The 22,770-nt window shown below is 43.3% G+C and overlaps 1 protein-coding gene across 1 annotated transcript in view; it reads left to right on the top strand.

The window, feature by feature from the left end:
- The first annotated feature begins 233 nt into the window (after positions 1 to 233).
- The window catches only part of LOC134610551 (inter-alpha-trypsin inhibitor-like), a 102,976-nt gene continuing 80,439 nt past the window's right edge, over positions 234 to 22,770 (top strand). The window contains exons 1-2 of the mRNA XM_063453525.1: positions 234 to 263; positions 15,881 to 16,091. Coding sequence (XP_063309595.1) covers positions 16,016 to 16,091 — 76 coding nt within the window. The 5' untranslated portion in view covers positions 234 to 263; positions 15,881 to 16,015. The remainder of the gene's footprint in view (positions 264 to 15,880; positions 16,092 to 22,770) is intronic.

Genomic DNA, 22,770 nt, shown 5'->3' with positions numbered 1-22,770 from the left:
GGATGGAGGAGAGCACCCTGTCACATATCTCAGCAGAAAGTTACTACCCAGGGAAGAGAGTTATGCGGCAGTGGAGAAGGAATGTTTGGCCCTGGTTTGGGCACTTAAGAAGCTTACCCCATATCTTTATGGACAAGAATTTTCACTAGTCACCGACCACAACCCATTGGTCTGGCTTAACCGGGTCGCAGGAGACAATGATGGGTTGCGGCGGTGGAGCTTAGCCCTGCAACCCTATAACTTCACCATCAGCTACCGACCCGGTAACAGAATGGCTATGCCGGTGGGTTGTCCCGGCAAACAGAAATCACGCCAGCTTCCTAGTTCTGGACATCCCCAAGTTGACCCGAGAAGGATCAAGCCGGGTCTGCCGGAGTGTCCCACAAGGAGGGAGCCATGTGGCAGACCTCTCTGCCTTTGGATTATTATTTAAAATCGCATTTGTCTGTTTGTTTGGTTATTGCCGGTTGTTCGTATGTTTTCTGTTTGCATTCACCCAAATATGAACAAACTACCGAATGGCAGGCCCACCCAGCCGGGAAGTGTGCTGATGTGTATTAGAGCACACCGTGTATAGAGGATGTGTTACGGATTTTATTAAAGACCCGGAGGCTCCTATTATGCTGCACTCTTTCTTTATTTCCCTCAGCAGCAAAGAAACATTATTGAAAAAAAACATTAAAAACAGGTATGAACTTCATATAGGCAATGTCTGTCTAGCAACATGACCATCCAATCAGTGTCATCCTTTCCATATAGCAGGCGGAGCGTTGATGACCATTTCCTCTTTCTTTGCTGCTTTCCTTCAGATAATTACAACCCTCTCAGCTTCTGGCTGTTGGATTCTGTATTTATTATGATTAAATGCTCACTATATATATTGAATGCTAATTTTTATATGTATGCTAATTATTCATGACATTTTTTTCTATGTCTGCCATCCTACTGTAATATAATTGTTTTTGCCTTACTTCTATTGTGCTACGATAGGCACATATGCTTTTCAGTTTCAGACTTTATTCTGACCCCAATGCTGAATTTCCTTTTGTGTCTGCTACTCCCTAGGATTCTACAAGTCCTAGGGAGGTTTTTCCTGTGAAACCGCCGCGGTCGCGGCTCCCGGTACTGCCCCAATCAGCCGTGCATGCGCATCCCGTCAGGGACGCCTCCGGCGGCCATCTTGCGGATAGGCTGCTGTGTCCGCGCTCGGGATTTTCGTTAACCGAGCGCGGTCTCAGCCGCAACCAACTGGACAATTACTCTAAAGAGCAACATATTCTTCTGCCGCCTCGCGGCCAATGTTTGAAGCCGCGGCAAGCTTTTCAGCCGGAATTTCACCGGCGGCCATTTTAAATGGCGCTTTCGCGCCCTTTTCCTCCGCAACACGCCCACTCCATCCCTTGAATCGGAGTTGGTGTCCAGTGTTGTGGCGGACGGTCCCCCCTTTCTCCTGCTCCCATAACTTTGATATTAATTAGTGAGTACTACTATTTGCCTGCTTTTCTACAATAAAACTTGTGTTCTAAAGGTCCTTGCTGGGTTACTTAATCCTGCTTACCACTTCTAATAAAAGTTGCCTTTGCCAATTTTGCCTGTTATTTTAATTATAGTATGCAATCCTCTAGTGACTTGCCTGGTCCCTCAGGGACACAAGCTAACCCTCTAACTGTCTTGGGTATTCCCCCTGTAGCTTCTGGTGATGAGGTGTATTTCCCAGCATCAGAGGAAATCCAAGCCATCATGGATACTACTGTGTCCAAATCTGTATCCAAAGCCTTGGCATCTGCCATGGACATTATATCCTCCTCTATTTCCAAATCATTTACCCAAGCACTAATACAGGCCCAATTAATGGTCCCTCCGACCGCTACGCCAGTCGCGATACCATCCATTCATCAACCCCCATGCCCCAGCCGCAAAGCCTCGGCAAAAGTCAAGCACTCCTCCTGTGGCGAAACCAACTTCGCCACTGTGAACTGGAGAAGCCTGGTTGCTCGCCTGCTGCCTTTGGATTATGGACCGGCAGCTAAAGGGTTAATTTTACTGTGCAGAAGGATTTATTTCTCCCTTTCTGCACAGCAGTTCGGTAGATTTGCAGCCGTTCACCAACCTCCCCAGAGCCGTGGGAAGCCGGCCGGCGCGGTTAATTGGCCACCCAGAAGCTGGAGTGTGCTGCCAATTTACCTCCCTGAAGCTGCGGTTAACCACAGTTTAATTGATTGTTACTGGGTGGTCACGGTTACACTTAGCGGCCACTGGATGGCGGTGTTCTGGAGCTCCCCGGGCAGCCAGCGCTTTTCTGCCCGGCTTTCATGCACCAAACCCGGACACTTTTACGTGCAGGCACCGCTGAACCTCCAGCCCCTGGTTCTAATTCGTATGGATTTGGTGAATGCATGGAAATTCGGTAGTTTGTTTTATGTGAATGCTTTAACCCAGATAGCTACGAGCCTGTTCGTGTAATTAAAGACTTTGGCTCCATGGCAATTGAACTGTATTCATGTGGTCTGAGTGCCATTCACCTAATAATGTGCACTCAGACCTGGGCTATCTGGGGATATGTTACATGTCTGTGTTTTATGTATAAAATGTGTCTTTATGTATTTTAAAGTGATAGTCTGTCTTTGTGTCCCCACGTGTGTAATGGAGTTTTGCATTGTCCTGGGAGATAATTGAATTACTTCTCTAATTATCTTCAGGACAGAGAGGAGGAAGCCAGGGTGCATTGTGGGAAAGTATTGTGGCTGTGTGTACTAAAGTGATGCATGTCTGTGTGCTGTTTCAGTCTCCCATTTGGTCCCGTAGGGGAGTGTCCACCAGGTGGGAGACCTGCATAAATACTGGGCAGGTAGCCCTCAGTAAAACAGTTCCTGCTTAACCCTCAAAGCGATGTATCGTCTCGTTCTTTGGGGGAATTGGATTGTATGCTGACTGCCAGGAGTGTAAGCGGATTGTATGCTTTTCCTGTTCGGCTGATTCCAGGGTTCGTGTGTTTGCAGTTCGGGAGTTGGTGAATTCGTACAGTTTGCAGTTCGGGAGATTGGTGATTGCAGTAGCTGCTGGTCTATGGGAACCTAAACGGTTTTTATCCCCTTCTGAGCGAAATGGTCCGTTACACCTCCAAACTAGTGATGGACAGCATAACACCTGTCATAGATGGCGCGAATATTGAACCACCGCGCAAAAGAGCCTCTAGCCGGGCAAAAACGGCTAGACACTGGAAGACCTGATACCACTGAGTCAGAACTCAGTTCAGATGAGGAGAGTTCCCTTACCCTAGACTCAGATCAGTCTAACGATTTGTCTGACTTAGATTCGGAGTACGGAATGGCTAAGGAGTGTAATCCCTCCAATAAAATACTTACCACTGGCATGCCCAGTTCTGACTTACACAAAGAGGGTAAAATCCTTGACCCACAGGGTGAACCGTTGTTCGGACCCGATGACTTACGTCACCCCCGCTCTGCGGAATGGTCACCGGCTGAGCAATACGTTGCATCCCGGGTCCGTAAGCCTTTGGACAAGGCAACACGTAACAAGCTAAGGGTCGAATGCCCACGCCCCACCGTACCAGACGAAGTCTGTAAGGTTAACCGCAAAATCATACAATTTTTAAGTAAAACTGGTTGGAAACCTAAGAAAGGTCTAGACTTCTCACTCTATAATTGCTTGGATATTCTAGGTCCAGCGACCAAAATTTTTGAAGCCGTAGAGGAATCCTTGGCGCAAGACGAAGCCTTAGATCGCCTCACTATTAGAGGTTGGATTCAGAGAGTGATATGCCTCATAGGCAATGCCAATACAGCTCTTGCTACAGAGCTCCGTAAATCTATTTTAATTAAAATAGAACCCAAACTTGAAAATATGGCAATTACTGAGCCAGGAGCCCAAGCAAAAGGGTATCTTTTTGGAGAGTCTTTTGTAAAACACCTGGGCTCCTATGTCCAGACATTCACAGCCTTGGACAAGGCACAATCAAATCTAAAACGGGTGTTCCACCCAAAGGTTTTTGATGGGGCCGGCAGAGCTAGGGGCCGTCTGTCCGGCAGAGTCAATAGAGGTTCGCGCCCGAACCGAGACTCCTATATGGGGATACCCCCCTTTCCCGACCAGAGGTCCGCTCTGACCTTCTTCCCCCATCGAGGCAGACCTTGGGTGTCGAGAGGTGCACGAGGCACTCCTTCCGGAAGACGTCCTTACGGTAAGCTACCTTTCTCAATTTTCTTCACATGTGGCGATAGGGGGCACATTTTTCCCATGTCTGGGCTCTAATTACATCAGATGCTTGGATTCTCATTATTATTCCTGCAGAGCTCTGTTATACACTCAGACACATTACTCGGAGTATTAGTCCTGTGGAGCTCTGTTATACACGTAGACACATTATTGGGAGTATTATTGCTGTGGGTCTCTGTTATACACTCAGACACATTACTGGGAATATTATTGCTGTGGAGCTCTGTTACACATTATTGGAGTATTATTCCTGTGGAGCTCTGTTATACACTCAGACACATTACTGGGAGTAGTATTACTGTGGAGCTCTGTTATACACTCAGACACATTACTGGGAGTATTAGTCCTGTGGAGCTCTGTTATGCACTCAGACACATTACTGGGAGTATTAGTCCTGTGGAGCTCTGTTATGCACTCAGACACATTACTGGGGGTATTATTGCTGTGGAGCTCTGTTATACACGTAGACACATTATTGGGAGTCTTATTGCTGTGGAGCTCTGTTACACATTATTGAAGTATTATTCCTGTGGAGCTCTGTTATACACTCAGACACATTACTGGGAGTATTATTCCTGTGGAGCTCTGTTATACACTCAGACACATTACTGGGAGTATTATTCCTGTGGAGCTCTGTTATACACACAGACACATTACTGGGAGTATTATTCCTGTGGAGCTCTGTGATACACTCAGACACATTACTGGGAGTATTATTGCTGTGGAGCTCTGTTATACACTCAGACACACTACTGGGAGTATTATTAATGTGGAGCTCTGTTATACACTCAGACACATTACTGGGAGTATTATTACTGTGGAGCACTGTTATACACTCAGATACACTACTGGGAGTATTATTAATGTGGAGCTCTGTTATACACTCAGACACATTACTGGGAGTATTATTACTGTGGGGCTCTGTTATACACAGACACATTACCGGGAGTATTAGTACTGTGGAGCTCTGTTATACACTCAGACACATTACTGGGAGTATTATTACTGTGGGGCTCTGTTATACACTCAGACACATTACTGGGAGTATTATTCCTGTGGAGCTCTGTGATACACTCAGACACATTACTGGGAGTATTATTGCTGTGGGGCTCTGTTATACACTCAGACACATTACTGGGAGTATTATTGCTGTGGGGCTCTGTTATACACTCAGACACATTACTGGTAGTATTATTACTGTGGAGCACTGTTATACACTCAGATGCACTACTGGGAGTATTATTAATGTGGAGCTCTGTTATACACTCAGACACATTACTGGGAGTATTATTACTGTGGGGCTCTGTTATACACTCATACACATTACTGGGAGTATTATTGCTGTGGGGCTCTGTGATACACTCAGACACATTACTGGGAGTATTATTGCTGTGGGGCTCTGTTATACACTCAGACACATTACTGGGAGTATTATTGCTGTGGAGATCTGTTATACACTCAGACACATTACTGGGAGTATTATTGCTGTGGAGCTCTGTTATACACTCAGACACATTACTGGGAGTATTATTGCTGTGGAGCTCTGTTATACACTCAGACACATTACTGGGAGTATTATTGCTGTGGAGCTCTGTTATACATTCAGACACATTACTGGGAGTATTATTGCTGTGGAGCTCTGTTATACATTCAGACACATTACTGGGAGTATTATTGCTGTGGAGCTCTGTTATACACTCAGACACATTACTGGGAGTATTATTGCTGTGGAGCTCTGTTATACACTCAGACACATTACTGGGAGTATTATTACTGTGGGGCTCTATTATACACTCAGACACATTACTGGGAGTATTATTACTGTGGGGCTCTGTTATACACTCGGACACATTACTGGGAGTATTATTGCTGTGGGGCTCTATTATACACGCACATTACTGGGAGTATTATTACTGTGGAGCTCTGTTATACACTCATACACATTACTGGGAGTATTATTGCTGTGGGGCTCTATTATACACGCACATTACTGGGAGTATTATTGCTGTGGAGCTCTGTTATACACTCAGACACACCAACAATATGGAGAAAAGAGGGACATTAGGAAGAAAAGAGTGGCAGAGGGATTTGTGAACAATAGAGGGACTTTCCCCCTAAACAGGGACACTTGGGAGGTATGCACACAGGTTGGTCATTTCCAGAAAGATAAAAGCTGCCTCCTGGACAAAAGACACACCTTGAAGATAAGAGGTTAATGATACCGCTGAGGATTCCGGGTAATGGACAATCTCTCCCATTTCTTATCTTTGTGTAAGCTATGGGTGTGTTGACTTGTTCTAGGCTCCTTTGATCTGTGTCACTAGGTTCACTATCACCTGTTGGGATCTACTGAGCAAAGTTTAATGTAAATAAAGTTGTAATTCACATATCAGTTTGAGTACGTATGACTATTAAAATATATGAATCATTATGGAATGCTCAGAAAGGCTGCTTGAACCAGCCCTAGCTATGCAAATCAAATTTTTATCATTGCTCTATGATGGGTGGTATCGTATCATTGCCCCATAATGGGTGGTATTGTATCATTGCCCCATAATGGGTGGTATTGTATCATTGCCCCATGATGGGTGGTATTGTATCATTGCCCCATGATGGGTGGTATTTTATCATTGCCCCAGGATGGGTGGTATCGTATGATTGCCCCATGATGGGTGGTATCGTATCATTGCCCCAGGATGAGTGATATTGTATCATTGCCCCAGGATGGGTGGTATTGTATCATTGCCCCATGATGGGTGGTATCGTATTATTGCCCCATAATGGGTGGTATTGTATCATTGCCCCATAATGGGTGGTATTGTATCATTGCCCCAGGATGGGTGGTATCGTTTGATTGCCCCATGATGGGTGGTATCGTATGATTGCCCCATGATGGGTGGTATCGTATCATTGCCCCATGATGGGTGGTATCGTATCATTGCCCCATGATGGGTGGTATCGTATCATTGCCCCATGATGGGTGGTTTCGTATCATTGCCCCATGATGGGATGTTTCTCTTGCACTGGAATCCGTTAATAAAGTGGGCTTACACACTGGCCACCATTAATGTCCTTTCCAAGTCCACTCAATCCTTCTGCAAACTCTGTAGAGTCTGTTTAACATCAACAAGCTTTCCCAAGTCCCTTCTATCTAAACAGTGGGCTTAATACTAAACCAACACAGATACACAATAGGGATGGTTCGCCATTAACTCCTTCATTACCAAACACACGTTTGCATTCTGTCAGCAATCTTTAATTAATAAATGCCTTCCCGTGCACACCATTTGTGCATTTACTCTCATTGCCCAATGATGGGTGGTATCGTATGAGTGCCCCATGATGGGTGGTATCGTTCCATTGCCTCATGATGGGTGGCATCATTTATTTACCCCATGATGGGTGGTATTGTATCATTGTCCCATGATGGGTGGTATGGTATGATTGTCCTAGGATGGGTGGTATCGTATCATTGCCTCATTATGGGTGGTATCGTATCATTGCCCCATGATGTGTGGTATCGTATAATTATCCCATGATGGGTGATATTGTATCATTGCTCCATGACAGGTGGTATCGTATCATTGCCCCATGATGGGTTATATTGTATCATTGCTCCATGACGGGTGGTATCGTATCATTGCCCCATGATGGGTTATATCGTATGATCACCCCATGATGGGTTATATCGTATGATCACCCCATGATGGGTGGTATCGTATGTGTGGCGAAACCAACTTCGCCACTGTGGGCTGGAGAAGCCTGGCTGCTAGCCTCCTGCCCGCTGACTATGGCCCCTGGACATATTGCACTCTAAAGACTATATTTGGGCATGTAATAATTTATATTGCTGCTACTGGCCCTTTAAAATCAGCGATGGACATTTTGGGACTAATGTCCCTTTAAGACTTTGTAACATATCACAGTAATACTATCTTAAATATTATGTAGGTATTTATGTGTTCAGTTAAACTGGGGATATGTAGAAATGTGTGTTTTATGTGTTAATTGTATCAGTATGTAATTTTATGTCTTTTACTGTCTTTTTGCAACCATGTGGTTAATGGAGTCTGACTCTAGTCCTAGATAATTGGATTACTTCTCCAATTATCTCCAGGGCAGAAGGGAGGAAGCCGGGATGCATTGTGGGGGATGTTTTACTTCTGTTTGGGCCAAGCAGGGCCCAAAAGATACTTTTAGTAACTTTTAAACCCCTGGTCGGATTCATGCAATTTTTTAATATGTTGTTCCCCTGAATGGATTGATTGTGGATATGTATTTTTATGTGAATGTGATGTATGGTTTTAAAGTTATGAAAGTTGTGTAAAAGTATATTTTACTCTGTATGCATAATGGGATTATGTGTCACACTAAGGGGAGGGGATGTGTGGGAGGTAACATCTATGTCATTGGTTCTTTTATGCCTCCCCCTGGGTGTGGCCTGTATGTGTGAGTTGGAAATAAAAGCCAGACTGGGTGTCCCAGTCTAGAGTTCCTGCTTAACCCTCAAAATGAAGTGTCGTCTCGTTCTTGGGGGGGATTGGATTGTAAGCTGACTGCCAAGAGTGTAAGCCGATTGTATGCTTTTCTTGTTCAGCTGTTCCAGTTCGGAGTGTTATTTCGTATCCAGATCGGGAGTGTGGTGTTCTGCAGTAGCTGTGCCTGTATCCAGAAAAGGGGATTATCGCCTAAACGGATTTTTCCCCTTTTAGGCTGAAACGGTCCGTTACAATTGGTGGCAAGCGGCGGGATCGTTCCTACAACCAGAGGGACAGCTACAGACAACACCATTCCTGGATTACAAAGTGAGGGCAACGCCAGTACCCGTACAGCGCCCCTATCTACAAGGAACCAACTGCAGCAGAGCAAGCATGGCACCCAGCTACACTCAAGAGGCGTATGACAGAGAGGTCACCAAGATACTGGCTTTATGCGGACCCAACCCCTCAGAATATAGAGTGCAGCGTGTGAAGCAAGCAGTGCGAGAGTACTTGCCGTGGGAATCAGAGCGGGCCAGGGGGTTTGCAGACCTCCCTCCCCAGCGGCAATGTGTGCCCCAGGGAGCTGATGGTGTCGTCTATCCTCCCCAGCAGCCGTGTGTGTCCAAAGGAGCCGAAGGTGCAGTCCTTCCTCCCCAGCGGCAGGCTGAGTTACAGGGGGCAGAGGTTGTTGTTCCTGCCCCCCAGCAGCAAAGTGATATGCCAAGAAGGCAGTGTGAAGGGAAGGGAGAGGAGAGCAGCGTCCTCCCTCCCCAGCGGCAATGTGTGCCCCAGGGAGCTGATGGTGTCGTCCATCCTCCCCAGCAGCCGTGTGTGTCCAAGGGAGCCGAAGGTGCAGTCCTTCCTCCCCAGCGGCAGGCTGAGTTACAGGGGGCAGAGGTTGTTGTTCCTGCCCCCCAGCAGCAAAGTGAGATGCCAAGACGGCAGTGTGAAGCGAAGGGAGAGTAGAGCAGCGTCCTCCCTCCCCAGCGGCAGTGTGTGCCCCAGGGAGCTGATGGTGTCGTCCATCCTCCCCAGCGGCAGTGTGTCCTGCAGGGAGCAGAGACAGTCAGTCTCGCACCCCAGCAGCCGGACAAGAGAATGAAAGGGGAGACAGCTGGTCCCCCTTTCCACCAGCAGAGAGAGTGGCAGGGAGAGGAGCCTGCTAACCCCCCTCCCCAGCGGCAGTTTACCGTCCAGAGAGAGGAGCTTGTTACACCCTCTCTCCAGCGGCAGCCTAACCCACCAAGGGGAGATGTTAAGCCCCACATCTGTGCAGATGGGACCGTAGTCTCTGCACTTACAGCACAAGGGATAGGGACGGTCGGTCCTGTCCCCCAGCCACAGAGCGATATATCTAAAGGGGAGACAGTCGGTCTCCAGCAGCCAGGCTCCCACCAGACTACTCCCGTGGTAGTGCTGGCAACAGGACAGAGTACCGCTGGTCTCTGCCCCCTCAGCAACCCACCAAGGCAGCCTATCAGTCTCTCACCCAGCCGTGGGGAGGCACCTGAACTTGGACAAAATTCTCCCTCACCCAGGTGTGGTAACTGTTTATTATGGGTGGGCTGCTCTACTACTTCTGTTCTGTGGGTGGGTTGCTGGACTAACCAGGGCACTGACCGGCAGGAGGTCAGATACCCTGTTAGTCTAATTGGTAAAGGGGAGAATTGTGGCGAAACCAACTTCGCCACTGTGGGCTGGAGAAGCCTGGCTGCTAGCCTCCTGCCCGCTGACTATGGCCCCTGGACATATTGCACTCTAAAGACTATATTTGGGCATGTAATAATTTATATTGCTGCTACTGGCCCTTTAAAATCAGCGATGGACATTTTGGGACTAATGTCCCTTTAAGACTTTGTAACATATCACAGTAATACTGTCTTAAATATTATGTAGGTATTTATGTGTTCAGTTAAACTGGGGATATGTAGAAATGTGTGTTTTATGTGTTAAATGTATCAGTATGTAATTTTATGTCTTTTACTGTCTTTTTGCAACCATGTGGTTAATGGAGTCTGACTCTAGTCCTAGATAATTGGATTACTTCTCCAATTATCTCCAGGGCAGAAGGGAGGAAGCCGGGATGCATTGTGGGGGATGTTTTACTTCTGTTTGGGCCAAGCAGGGCCCAAAAGATATTTTTAGTAACTTTTAAACCCCTGGTCGGATTCATGCCATTTTTTAATATGTTGTTCCCCTGAATGGATTGATTGTGGATATGTATTTTTATGTGAATGTGATGTATGGTTTTAAAGTTATGAAAGTTGTGTAAAAGTATATTTTACACTGTATGCATAATGGGATTATGTGTCACACTAAGGGGAGGGGATGTGTGGGAGGTAACATCTATGTCATTGGTTCTTTTATGCCTCCCCCTGGGTGTGGCCTGTATGTGTGAGTTGGAAATAAAAGCCAGACTGGGTGTCCCAGTCTAGAGTTCCTGCTTAACCCTCAAAATGAAGTGTCGTCTCGTTCTTGGGGGGGATTGGATTGTAAGCTGACTGCCAAGAGTGTAAGCGGATTGTATGCTTTTCTTGTTCAGCTGTTCCAGTTCGGAGTGTTATTTCGTATCCAGATCGGGAGTGTGGTGTTCTGCAGTAGCTGTGCCTGTATCCAGAAAAGGGGATTATCGCCTAAACGGATTTTTCCCCTTTTAGGCTGAAACGGTCCGTTACAGTATGATCGCCCCATGATGGGTGGTATCGTATCATTGTCCCATGATGGGTGGTATCGTATCATCGTCCCACGATGGGTGGTATCGTATGATTGCCCCATGATGGGTGGTATTGTATCATTGTCCCATGATGGGTGGTATCGTATCATTGTCCTATGATGGGTGGTAACCTATCATTGCCCCATGATGGGTGGTAACCTCTCATTGCCTCATTATGGGTGGTATGGTATCATTGCCCCATGATGGGTGGTTTCATATGATTGCTCCATGATGGGTGGCATCGTATCATTGTCCCATCATGGGTGGTATCGTATTATTTCCCCCAAAAAATGATGAAAAGGGAGCATGAAGAGGAGAGCAAAAGACAATAAGGATAGGTTGACACGTGAAGGGGAATGTTTTACATACACACTCCTACAGTCACACACATACACTCCACAAATATACCTCTACATTCTCATACACACACTCCACAAATATACCTCTAGATTCACACACAAACACACCACAAATATACCCCAAAATTCACACACCCAGTCCACAAATATACCCCAACATTCACACACCCTGTCCATAAATATACCCCAACATTCACACAGACACTCCACAAATATACCCCAACATTCACACACACTCCACAAATATACCTCTACATTCACACACAAACACACCATAAATATACCCCTACATTCACACACAAACACTCCACAAATGTATGATGGTTTTGTTAGATAATGTTTTGGCTCCTTACCATGCAGGGTGCTTTCCCCCTTTGATATAGAAGTTAACCTAACCAACGCCCAATAATCTCAATCATAAATACGATTATGTTCTAATGGGAGATCGATCATATAAAGACTAGATGTTCAGTAAGGTTCATACAGTAATGGCAAACATTGAATGAGAACCAGCATGTTTTAAAATATAGAGCGTGCAGTTATTCTGCATAGACCTCACTCATGCCTACACATATCAATGTGACTCAATATGGAATTCTCCCCATCGCCCCATTCATCAGCTGGAACCGTGGGTGGGACTGGCCTGTACACAAACACACTGATAAACACACATTTATTGGATTAATAAGAAAGATCAACAAACAGGATTGTTCAAACAAAACCAGTATGTTTTGCGCAGGAATACGTTAATAAAGTGGGCTTACATACTGGCCACCATTAATGTCCTCTCCAAGCCCACTCAATCCATCTGCAAACTCTAGAGTCTGTTTAACATCAACAAGCCTTCCCAAGACCCTTCTATCTAAACACTGGGCTTAATACTAAACCAACACAGATACACAATAGTGAGGCTTCACCATTAACTCCTTCATTACCAAACACACGTTTGCTTTCTATCAGCAATCTTTAATTAATAAATGCCTTCCCGCACACACCATGTGTGCATTTACTCTCTGCCTACAGTTATAAAGGTTAATGTAATAGGTCCCATTCTTGTGGTGTTATGGTTGTATTGGTATTGTTATATGTTATGGTCAATTGTGGTGAAAAATGCTGAATTCTAATACAGTAAACTCAGATTATATCACACTGAGCCAGTGAATTCTAATATAGTATCTCAGATTATATCACACTGAGCCAGTGAATTCTAATATAGTAAACACAGATTATATCACACTGAGCCAGTGAATTCTAATATATTAAACACAGATTATATCACACTGAGCCAGTGAATTCTAATATAGTATCTCAGATTATATCACACCGAGCCAGTGAATTCTAATATAGTATCTCAGATTATATCACACTGAGCCAGTGAATTCTAATATAGTATCTCAGATTATATCACACTGAGCCAGTGAATTCTAATATAGTATCTCAGATTATATCACACTGAGCCAGTGAATTCTAATATATTAAACACAGATTATATCACACTGAGCCAGTGAATTCTAATATAGTATCTCAGATTATATCACACTGAGCCAGTGAATTCTAATATAGTAAACACAGATTATATCACAGAGGCAGTGAATTCTAATATAGTAAACACAGATTATATCACACTGAGCCAGTGAATTCTAATATATTAAACACAGATTATATCACACTGAGCCAGTGAATTCTAATATAGTATCTCAGATTATATCACACTGAGCCAGTGAATTCTAATATAGTAAACTCAGATTATATCACAGAGGCAGTGAATTCTAATATAGTAAACACAGATTATATCACACTGAGGCAGTGAATTCTAATATAGTAAACACAGATTATATCACACCGAGCCAGTGAATTCTAATATAATTAATACAGATTATATTACACCGAGCCAGTGAATTCTAATACAGTAAACACAGATTATATTACACTGAGCCAGTGCATTCTAATATAGTAAACTCAGATTATATCACAGAGCCAGTGAATTCTAATATAGTAAACACAGATTATATCACACTGAGGCAGTGAATTATAATATAGTAAACTCAGATTATATCACACTGAGCCAGTGAATTCTAATATAGTATCTCAGATTATATCACACTGAGTCAGTGAATTCTAATATATTAAACTCGGATTATATCACAATGAGCCAGTGAATTCTAATATATTAAACTCAGATTATATAACAGAGCCAGTGAATTCTAATATATTAAACTCAGATTATATAACAGAGCCAGTGAATTCTAATACAGTAAACACAGATTATATCACACTGAGCCAGTGAATTCTAATATATTAAACACAGATTATATCACAGAGCCAGTGAATTCTAATATATTAAACACAGATTATATCACACCGAGCCAGTGAATTCTAATATAATTAATACAGATTATATCACACCGAGCCAGTGAATTCTAATATATTAAACTCAGATTATATCACACCGAGCCAGTGAATTCTAATACAGTAAACACAGATTATATCACACCGAGCCAGTGAATTCTAATATAATTAATACAGATTATATCACACCGAGCCAGTGAATTCTAATATAATTAATACAGATTATATCACACCGAGCCAGTGAATTCTAATATAGTAAACACAGATTATATCACACTGAGCCAGTGAATTCTAATATAGTAAACACAGATTATATCACACCGAGCCAGTGAATTCTAATATATTAAACACAGACTATATCACACCGAGCCAGTGAATTCTAATATATTAAACACAGATTATATCACACCGAGCCAGTGAATTCTAATATAATTAATACAGATTATATCACACCGAGCCAGTGAATTCTAATATAGCAAACACAGATTATATCACACCGAGCCAGTGAATTCTAATATAATTAATACAGATTATATCACACCGAGCCAGTGAATTCTAATATAGTAAACACAGATTATATCACACTGAGCCAGTGAATTCTAATATAGTAAACACAGATTATATCACACCGAGCCAGTGAATTCTAATATATTAAACACAGACTATATCACACCGAGCCAGTGAATTCTAATATATTAAACACAGATTATATCACACCGAGCCAGTGAATTCTAATATATTAAACACAGACTATATCACACCGAGCCAGTGAATTCTAATATATTAAACACAGATTATCACACCGAGCCAGTGAATTCTAATATATTAAACACAGACTATATCACACCGAGCCAGTGAATTCTAATATATTAAACACAGATTATATCACACCGAGCCAGTGAATTCTAATATATTAAACACAGACTATATCACACTGAGCCAGTGAATTCTAATATATTAAACACAGATTATATCACACCGAGCCAGTGAATTCTAATATAGTAAACACAGATTATATCACACCGAGCCAGTGAATGCTAATATATTAAACTCAGATTATATCACACCGAGCCAGTGAATGCTAATATAGTAAACACAGATTATATCACACCGAGCCAGTGAATTCTAATATATTAAACACAGATTATATCACACCGAGCCAGTGAATTCTAATACAGTAAACTCAGATTATATCACACCGAGTCAGTGAATTCTAATATAATAATTACAGATTCTATTATTTACAGTTAGCTCTGTTAGTTCATGTTCTGGCACACATTATATTCTTGGCAGCTCAGCTAAACAGTGATATTTTTCTAATTCATTAGATTTGTTGCATTGTAGAATTTATAGGCTTTGGCAGTTTCTCCTTCTTCCTACATTATTTCTGATTTTGAGCAGAATTGAGTTTACAATATGACACAGTTCTCCCAATTCTCCATTATTTTTTAAATCATAGGGAATTGCTGAATGTTTCCAATAATAGCTTTTATTGCATTGTGTAATGTCTTGCTCTTGTGATAGTACCCAATAAATACCTTTTGGCAGTTTCGCAATAGACTAACTGACCGATTGGTGATTACTCAGAACGTGTAGTTGTATCAATAACAGTTTCTTTTTTGTTTGTCCTGGCAGGGCGGGCTGTGTCTCTGCTGTGTTTTTAGCTCTTCATTATCTCAAATTATGATTCCATAAATCATAACTACCCTCCTCTTTTATTGCGTTATCTCTTCCTCTTACAGAAACTCCAAAGATCACGGTGTCTTCGACATAACACGCGTGACAGAGAGAGAACTGCTGACCAGCTCCCATTCCATATCCAGTTCTTCTTCATCATTCCCGCGAAAGGTCATTAATTCCGGGGCTGATATCTGCTAATGGACTCCAGCGTGAGCTCTTTTTGGCTGATTTTATTCGGACTTCTCCTGCTGAGTTCAAACGCTTTATCCCAAGGTGAGTAAATGGTTAATTTTCCAGATTAGGTAACTGTTGACTAAGCCACCTGCATTGTATTTAGCTGTATACTGGACACGATGACGGTGACTCTATACTGGACACGGAGTATACTGGACTTGATGCCAGTGACTCTGTACTGGACATGATAACGATTACTCCATACTGAACACAGTGATGGTGACTCTATACTAGACATGATGACTCTATACTGGACTTGATGCCAGTGACTCTATACTGAACACGATCACGGTGACTCTATACTGGACACGGTGACTATACTGGACACGATGACGGGGACTCTATACTGGACATGGGGACGGGGACTTTATACTGGACATGGGGACTGGACACAATAATGGGGACTCTATACTGGACACAGGGACTGTGACTCTATACTGGACACGTATATGGTGACTCTATACTGGACACGATGATGGGGACTCTCTACTGGACACGATGACTGTGACTCTATACTGGACACAATGATGGGGACTCTATATTGGACACGGGGATGGTGACTCTATACTGGACTTGATGCCAGTGACTCTATACTGAACACGATGACGGGGACTCTATACTGGACATGGAGACTGGACACAATAATGGGGACTCTATACTGGACACGGGGACTGTGACTCTATACTGGACACGTATATGGTGACTCTATACTGGACACGATGATGGGGACTCTCTACTGGACACGATGACTGTGACTCTATACTGGACACAATGATGGGGACTCTATATTGGACACGGGGATGGTGACTCTATACTGGACACGATGACGGGGACTCTACTGGACACGGGGACTGTGACCCTATACTGGACACAATGATGAGGACTCTATATTGGACACGGGAATGGTGACTCTATACTGGACACGATGACGGGGACTCTCTACTGGACACGGGGACTGTGACTCTATACTGGACACGATGACGGGGACTCTATACTGGACACGATGACGGGGACTCTATACTGGACACGATGACGGGGACTCTATACTGAGCACAGTGTCGGATAACTAACCTGGACACATTTAATAAATAAATTAATACAGGGCTTTAATAAAACAAGCAGTTCCCTTCTGTTGCACTTGGGACAGTTCCCAGGTTTCCGTAATTGTGGGAAACAAGGAAACCAGCCTGAAGGGTTAGTTTGTATTTGTATATCCCTGTATAACTAACCACTAACTCGCTTCACTTTCTCTCATCCAACTGTGTTATCTAATGATTGAGATTTTATTGTACATTTTTCTTGTAATCTGCTTTTTCTCTGTATAAAATACTGTTTGTGTAATTATACCCCACTCCCCTTGAGCAGGGACCTCAGCACTTTCTGTTCCTGTGCATCCAACTTGTATTGTTGCAACTATTGGACTATTAGTCCACGTAGTGTAGAGCGCTACGGAATATGTTGGTATTTTATGATGAATAATACAACCTGTCTCCAGGTTCCATCTCCCCTCTTAGGTTCCTGGCAGTTTTGTTGTGCATGTGAGACTGTAAGGAGCTGTTAGCACCGCGTCATTAGTAACTCTGCGTCATACACGTACATTAACTGTGCACTGGGTCCCTATCTTAAAAACTGCCTCACTCACACTTACTCAGGACCAATGGAGCAACCATGGTGGGCTTCTGTAGAGTGATTTGGCCCAGGGCAACTGCTCCTTTCACTCTGGGCTAAATATGGCCACATGCAAGTTGCCAGATAAATGTATCATGTTCTGGTGGTCCTACAGAGGAGTACCACAGTACTATAACGCTCTCCTTTAGCATCATGAGTGTGTTAATAACTGTAGCACACTGCTGACTGAGTGTGAAAGATGTCTGATGATCTGTGCCCAGCGGGCTGTTGGCTCAGCTTGATGAGATTTGCAATAGGTTGGGGTTAGACAACAGTGATGAATGATTGGTGGTGGGGATGTTCCACACAACAGATGGAAAGCACACCCCCAAACAAAATAAGAAGTTACTTCCATGGTGGTCTGTGTAGACCCATTCAGTGGTGGTTTCCAGTAACAAGATCATCAGCAGTAATAGTCTCAGTGTGGATGGAGACTGTGCCGGCAATGGAGAAAAGGTGCGTATACGTTTATGAACACAGAGGGGCACAAGATCTAAAACTACTGTCTCACCGTGCCATCCAGATGTGGTTGCCCCAGAAGTGCCCAATAAGGGATTTGAACCTGGGGCCTTCTGCTTCCTAAGCCTGAGTTCCTGCCTCTGAGCAACTTCTGAACTTTGGTTCTAACCTTGTTGTCCTGACATTGCCTGCAGCACTAGGGGGGCTGGACATCACCAGTGGCTTCTATCTGTCCATCTAAGTTCACATGAGGCAGTTTACTCATTAGCTGGGCATAAATCACTGCCCCTCCCTGAGAACATTGTCAGTTCATGTTTCTTGTATCCTGTTTCCTAAGACTGACTTGGCTTGTGACCCTTACTGTTTGGATTATTCGTTATTGCCTGTCTGCTGACTTTTGGAACCGTGTCTGACTAGTCTTCTGGATTTGCTCTTGTCTGTTTCCTCGTACCCGGTTACTGTTCCTGCCTAAGCCCCCGTGCACAAATTCACAGCCCAGGTAGCTTCTGATCTGGTTACCGTGGGCTGTGTTTATCTGCAAGGTTGAGCACAAATCTCTGCCTACCGGACTCCCAACTAAGGTAAGCTTTGCTGGGACTTATCAACTCCAACCCTCACAAAACCATAGTAGCTTCTGGTGAAATGTAAAGTTGGTGGGTCATTGTCTCTGAGGACTCTAAAAGCTATGTACTCAGGCCCTAAGTTAATGAGATGTCACACCCTGTTCAAACCCATAAACATATAGATACACATGTTTAGGAATTAACATCCAGCTAAAAGTCGACCTAGATGGCAGCTTAACAACGCAGAACAATACACTGCATTGCATTTAAGGGCGTCCACGACCTGACAGCCCCGTTCAAAGTCAGAAATTTCTAATGGTCTACACATAGCAAATGGGCATTTTTAAATATGCCAATATATTGATGTGATTAATTGCACAGCATCTCAAAAGCACCTCCAGCTATTAATAAAGGAGGAGGGGTGAAAACTGCCCATATAATCCTGATAGATAAAACTTTTTTTTTATTGAGAAAACACCTTTAGGGGAAGGTGGGGAGGCCAGCTTCCAGTGGAGTAGGGTTATTCAATAAACATGGAAACATAGAATGTGACGGCAGATAAGAACCATTCGGCCCATCTAGTCTGCCCATTAGTCCCTGGCCTTATCTTATAGTTAGGATAGCCGTATGCCTATCCCACGTGTGAAGGATACCCTGTATTCACCCATATCCATTCGGCTATTTCCTCTCCCTGCTCTCTAAGTACTTGGAAAGCATTCGTTTTATTTGTTCAGTCGGTAAATTGTTCGTTTTACTGAACAAGGACCACCCTGGGTAACAATTAGAACTTGGAACACTATGTAACCACACGAAACCGCAAAGTAATCGGATGCTCCTGGGTGGCCGCCATTTCGTTCATATGAACGCACGTGGTGAGAACAATGGGGTGAGCCATCTTAAACTCCCGAACGCAGCCAGCGGGACTTGGTCGTCATGTGCCTGAAACTGTTTTCGGCATGGCACTCACACAAACACCCGGTCCCCATGGAAGTCCCGTCTGACCTATTTCCACTCACAGCACAAGAACAGCGTTCGTGAGTTCCAAAAAACCGAACGAGGGGAGCATTCTCCACGAACCATCTGCATGCCAGCTATAGTAGTTTTCGTGTAATTTTATCTGAACGGAGACCGACTCTTACTACTAATTCCGTGGAACTCTGAATCGGATACAACCGCATGGCGAGCCGGTCAAACTTCCACACGATGCGACACGAAAACTACCGAATGGATTTTCGTGAAATTTGGATATGTTACTCACAGTATCCTCAGCTATCCAGCTATCCAGGGATCATATTTATATTTATATTGCTTTGTTAGGTATAAAGTATAATTTTAAAAATTGTGACAAATAGTAATTTTTCTGGCCAGCAGATATTGAGTTAAGTATGTTACTGAAACTCAATTATCTAGTCTGGCCCAGAGGAGGAGCTTGTACTGTATACATTGAATGCCTGTTGCTTCCATTAAATCAGTCTTGTTCCAGCATTAAGCCTTGGCTCATGTGTGGATTATTTTGCGATACCAGCGATATTTGTTCCTATGGATTATTGAAGTTATTTTAATATTGGGAAACGGAAATACTAGATGGTGATACAGATTACTACCGTCACACCACACATGCTTAAACTCCTTTATTGTGTTGAAGAGATGGAGAATGCAGGCATCGATCCAGCTACCTCTTACATGCTGAGTGAGCTCTCTACCATTTGAGTTAATCCGCCAACACAGTATTTGGTCCAAATTCTGTGACAATTACCAGATTCCAACTGAACTGAATTCCAAACTGAAACAAATAGTTTGGAGATTAAAACTCTGAACCCGATTTTCACTACCCGGCCCAGATTTAAGCCGTCCAGCAGACAAGCTGAAAGCAAGACACAACTTTGTTCTAAAGTCTGAATGTCCCCATATGGAACTAGATGTTCTGTTTGAGTACGACCTTTGGAATTAGTGAATAACCTAAGATGTCTGCAGTTGCCTTCCTGGGCGGTCTCTGCAATATTTCATCATACAAGTTTGGTAAAATTGTTTTATTCATTGCTTTGGATCCATCTGGTCCTATTGCCTATTCTCACCAGTCTTCTGGGGGAGACTCTGAAAAGGGTTGATCAAGCAAATGTTTTATAAAATGCGTATCATCTCTTCCATTTACTTAAAGTCTAGTTATAAAGGCCTCTGACTGTGGGATCAGCCCTGGAGAACACAACCTACATTATCCATTCCTCTTTCCATCCAGTCTATGGAGGTCATTCTAACAAGCTCATCTCCATGTGTGCCTAGCGTGAAACCCCCCGCCCCGCCCCCAATAGCCACTGTGTCATCTCCCAGTTTTATCCCCGTATTGTATCTCTTTTCATATTTCCTGTTCTGGCAATTCTTTCTGGGAGCGGCCACTTTGATGATTTCCCTTTTTCTGTGTATTGACTCAGGAGGCTTTTCCTCTATCTATGCCTGTAGAACAACAGGGGGCATCCGGTCCTTTATCCCGAGCCACCATCTATGGGGCCTGTAAAATAACAGGGGGGTGTGACAAGACCAATCTCGCCACATTGCATGGAGGAGCCTGGTTGCCCGCCTGTTGCCTCTATCTTGACCCCAAAATAGCAGTCAGAGGTCTCCTTGGATCAAGCAGCTATTACCCCACTAATTAGAAATGATATCCCTGTATGTTATGCTTTTGTAAGTATTTATCCAATTGCAGTTTAAACATCTGTATAGACTCTGACAAAACCACCTCTTCAGGCAGAGAATTCCATATCCTTATTGCTCTTACTGTATAAAAACATTTTATTTGCCTTAGATGAAATCTCCTTTCTTCCAGCCTAAATGTGTGACCTCGTGTCCTATGTATAGCCCTGTTTATGAATAGATTTCCAGATAATGGTTTGTACTGGCCCCATATATATTTGTATAATGTTATCATATCCCCTCTCAGGCGCCGTTTTTCCAAACTAAACAGATTTAATGTTTTTAACCTTTCTTCATAACTAAAATGCTCCATTCCTTTTATCAATTTTGTAGCTTGTCTCTGGACTGTTTCTAGTGCTATGATATCCTTCTTTAGAACAGGCGCCCAAAATTGCACAGCATATTCAAGGTGTGGTCTTACCAGCGATTTATAAAGAGGCAAAATTATATTTTCATCTCGAGAATTTATGCCCCTATTTATACATGACAAAACCTTACTGGCTTTAGCAACGGTAGATTGACATTGCATATTGCTACCTAATTTGTTGTCTATAACAATTCCCAAATCCTTCTCGTGTGTGGTTATCCCTAATTCACTACCATTTAGGGTGTAAATTGCTTGTGCATTCTTAACCCCGAAGTGCATAACTTTGCATTTCTCTACGTTAAATTTCATCTGCCATTTTAGTGCCTAGCCCCCCAATCTATCCAAATCCCTCTGCAGCAAAGCAATATCCTGCTCACATTTTATTACTTTACAACGTTTTGTGTAATCTGCAAACACTGATACATGGCTTTCAATGCCTATTTCAAGATCATTTGTAAATATGTTAAATAGAAGTGGTCCCAAAACAGAACCCTGAGGGACACCACTTACCACTTTTGTCCAGCCTGAAAATTTTCCATTAGTTACAACTCGTTGTACTCTATCCTTAAGCCAATGTTCTACCCAAGAACAAGTATATTCATCTAGACCAATTTCTTTTAGTTTGAAGAATAACCTATTGTGAGGAACCGTATCAAATGCCTTGGCAAATCCAAGTAGATCACATCCACTGCAACACCCTGAGCTATACTTCTACTTACTTCTTCGTAGAATGCAATTCAGTTAGTTTGACATGACCTATGTTTCATAAAACCATGCTGATTATTGTTAATAACAAAGTTCTTCCCAATGAATTCCTGAATATTATCCCTTTAATAGCCCTTCAAATATTTTCCCAGTTACAGAAGTTAAGCTCACAGGTCTATAATTTCCAGGCAAGGATTTTGAACCCTTTTTAAATATAGGAACAACATCTGCCTTCCTCCAATCCTCCGGTACAACACCTGAAACAAAA

This window comes from Pelobates fuscus, chromosome 5, assembly GCF_036172605.1.
Source record: "Pelobates fuscus isolate aPelFus1 chromosome 5, aPelFus1.pri, whole genome shotgun sequence".
NCBI lineage: Eukaryota > Metazoa > Chordata > Amphibia > Anura > Pelobatidae > Pelobates > Pelobates fuscus.
Note: the sequence above shows the minus strand (reverse complement) of the source record. Positions and strands in the feature narration are given on the sequence as shown.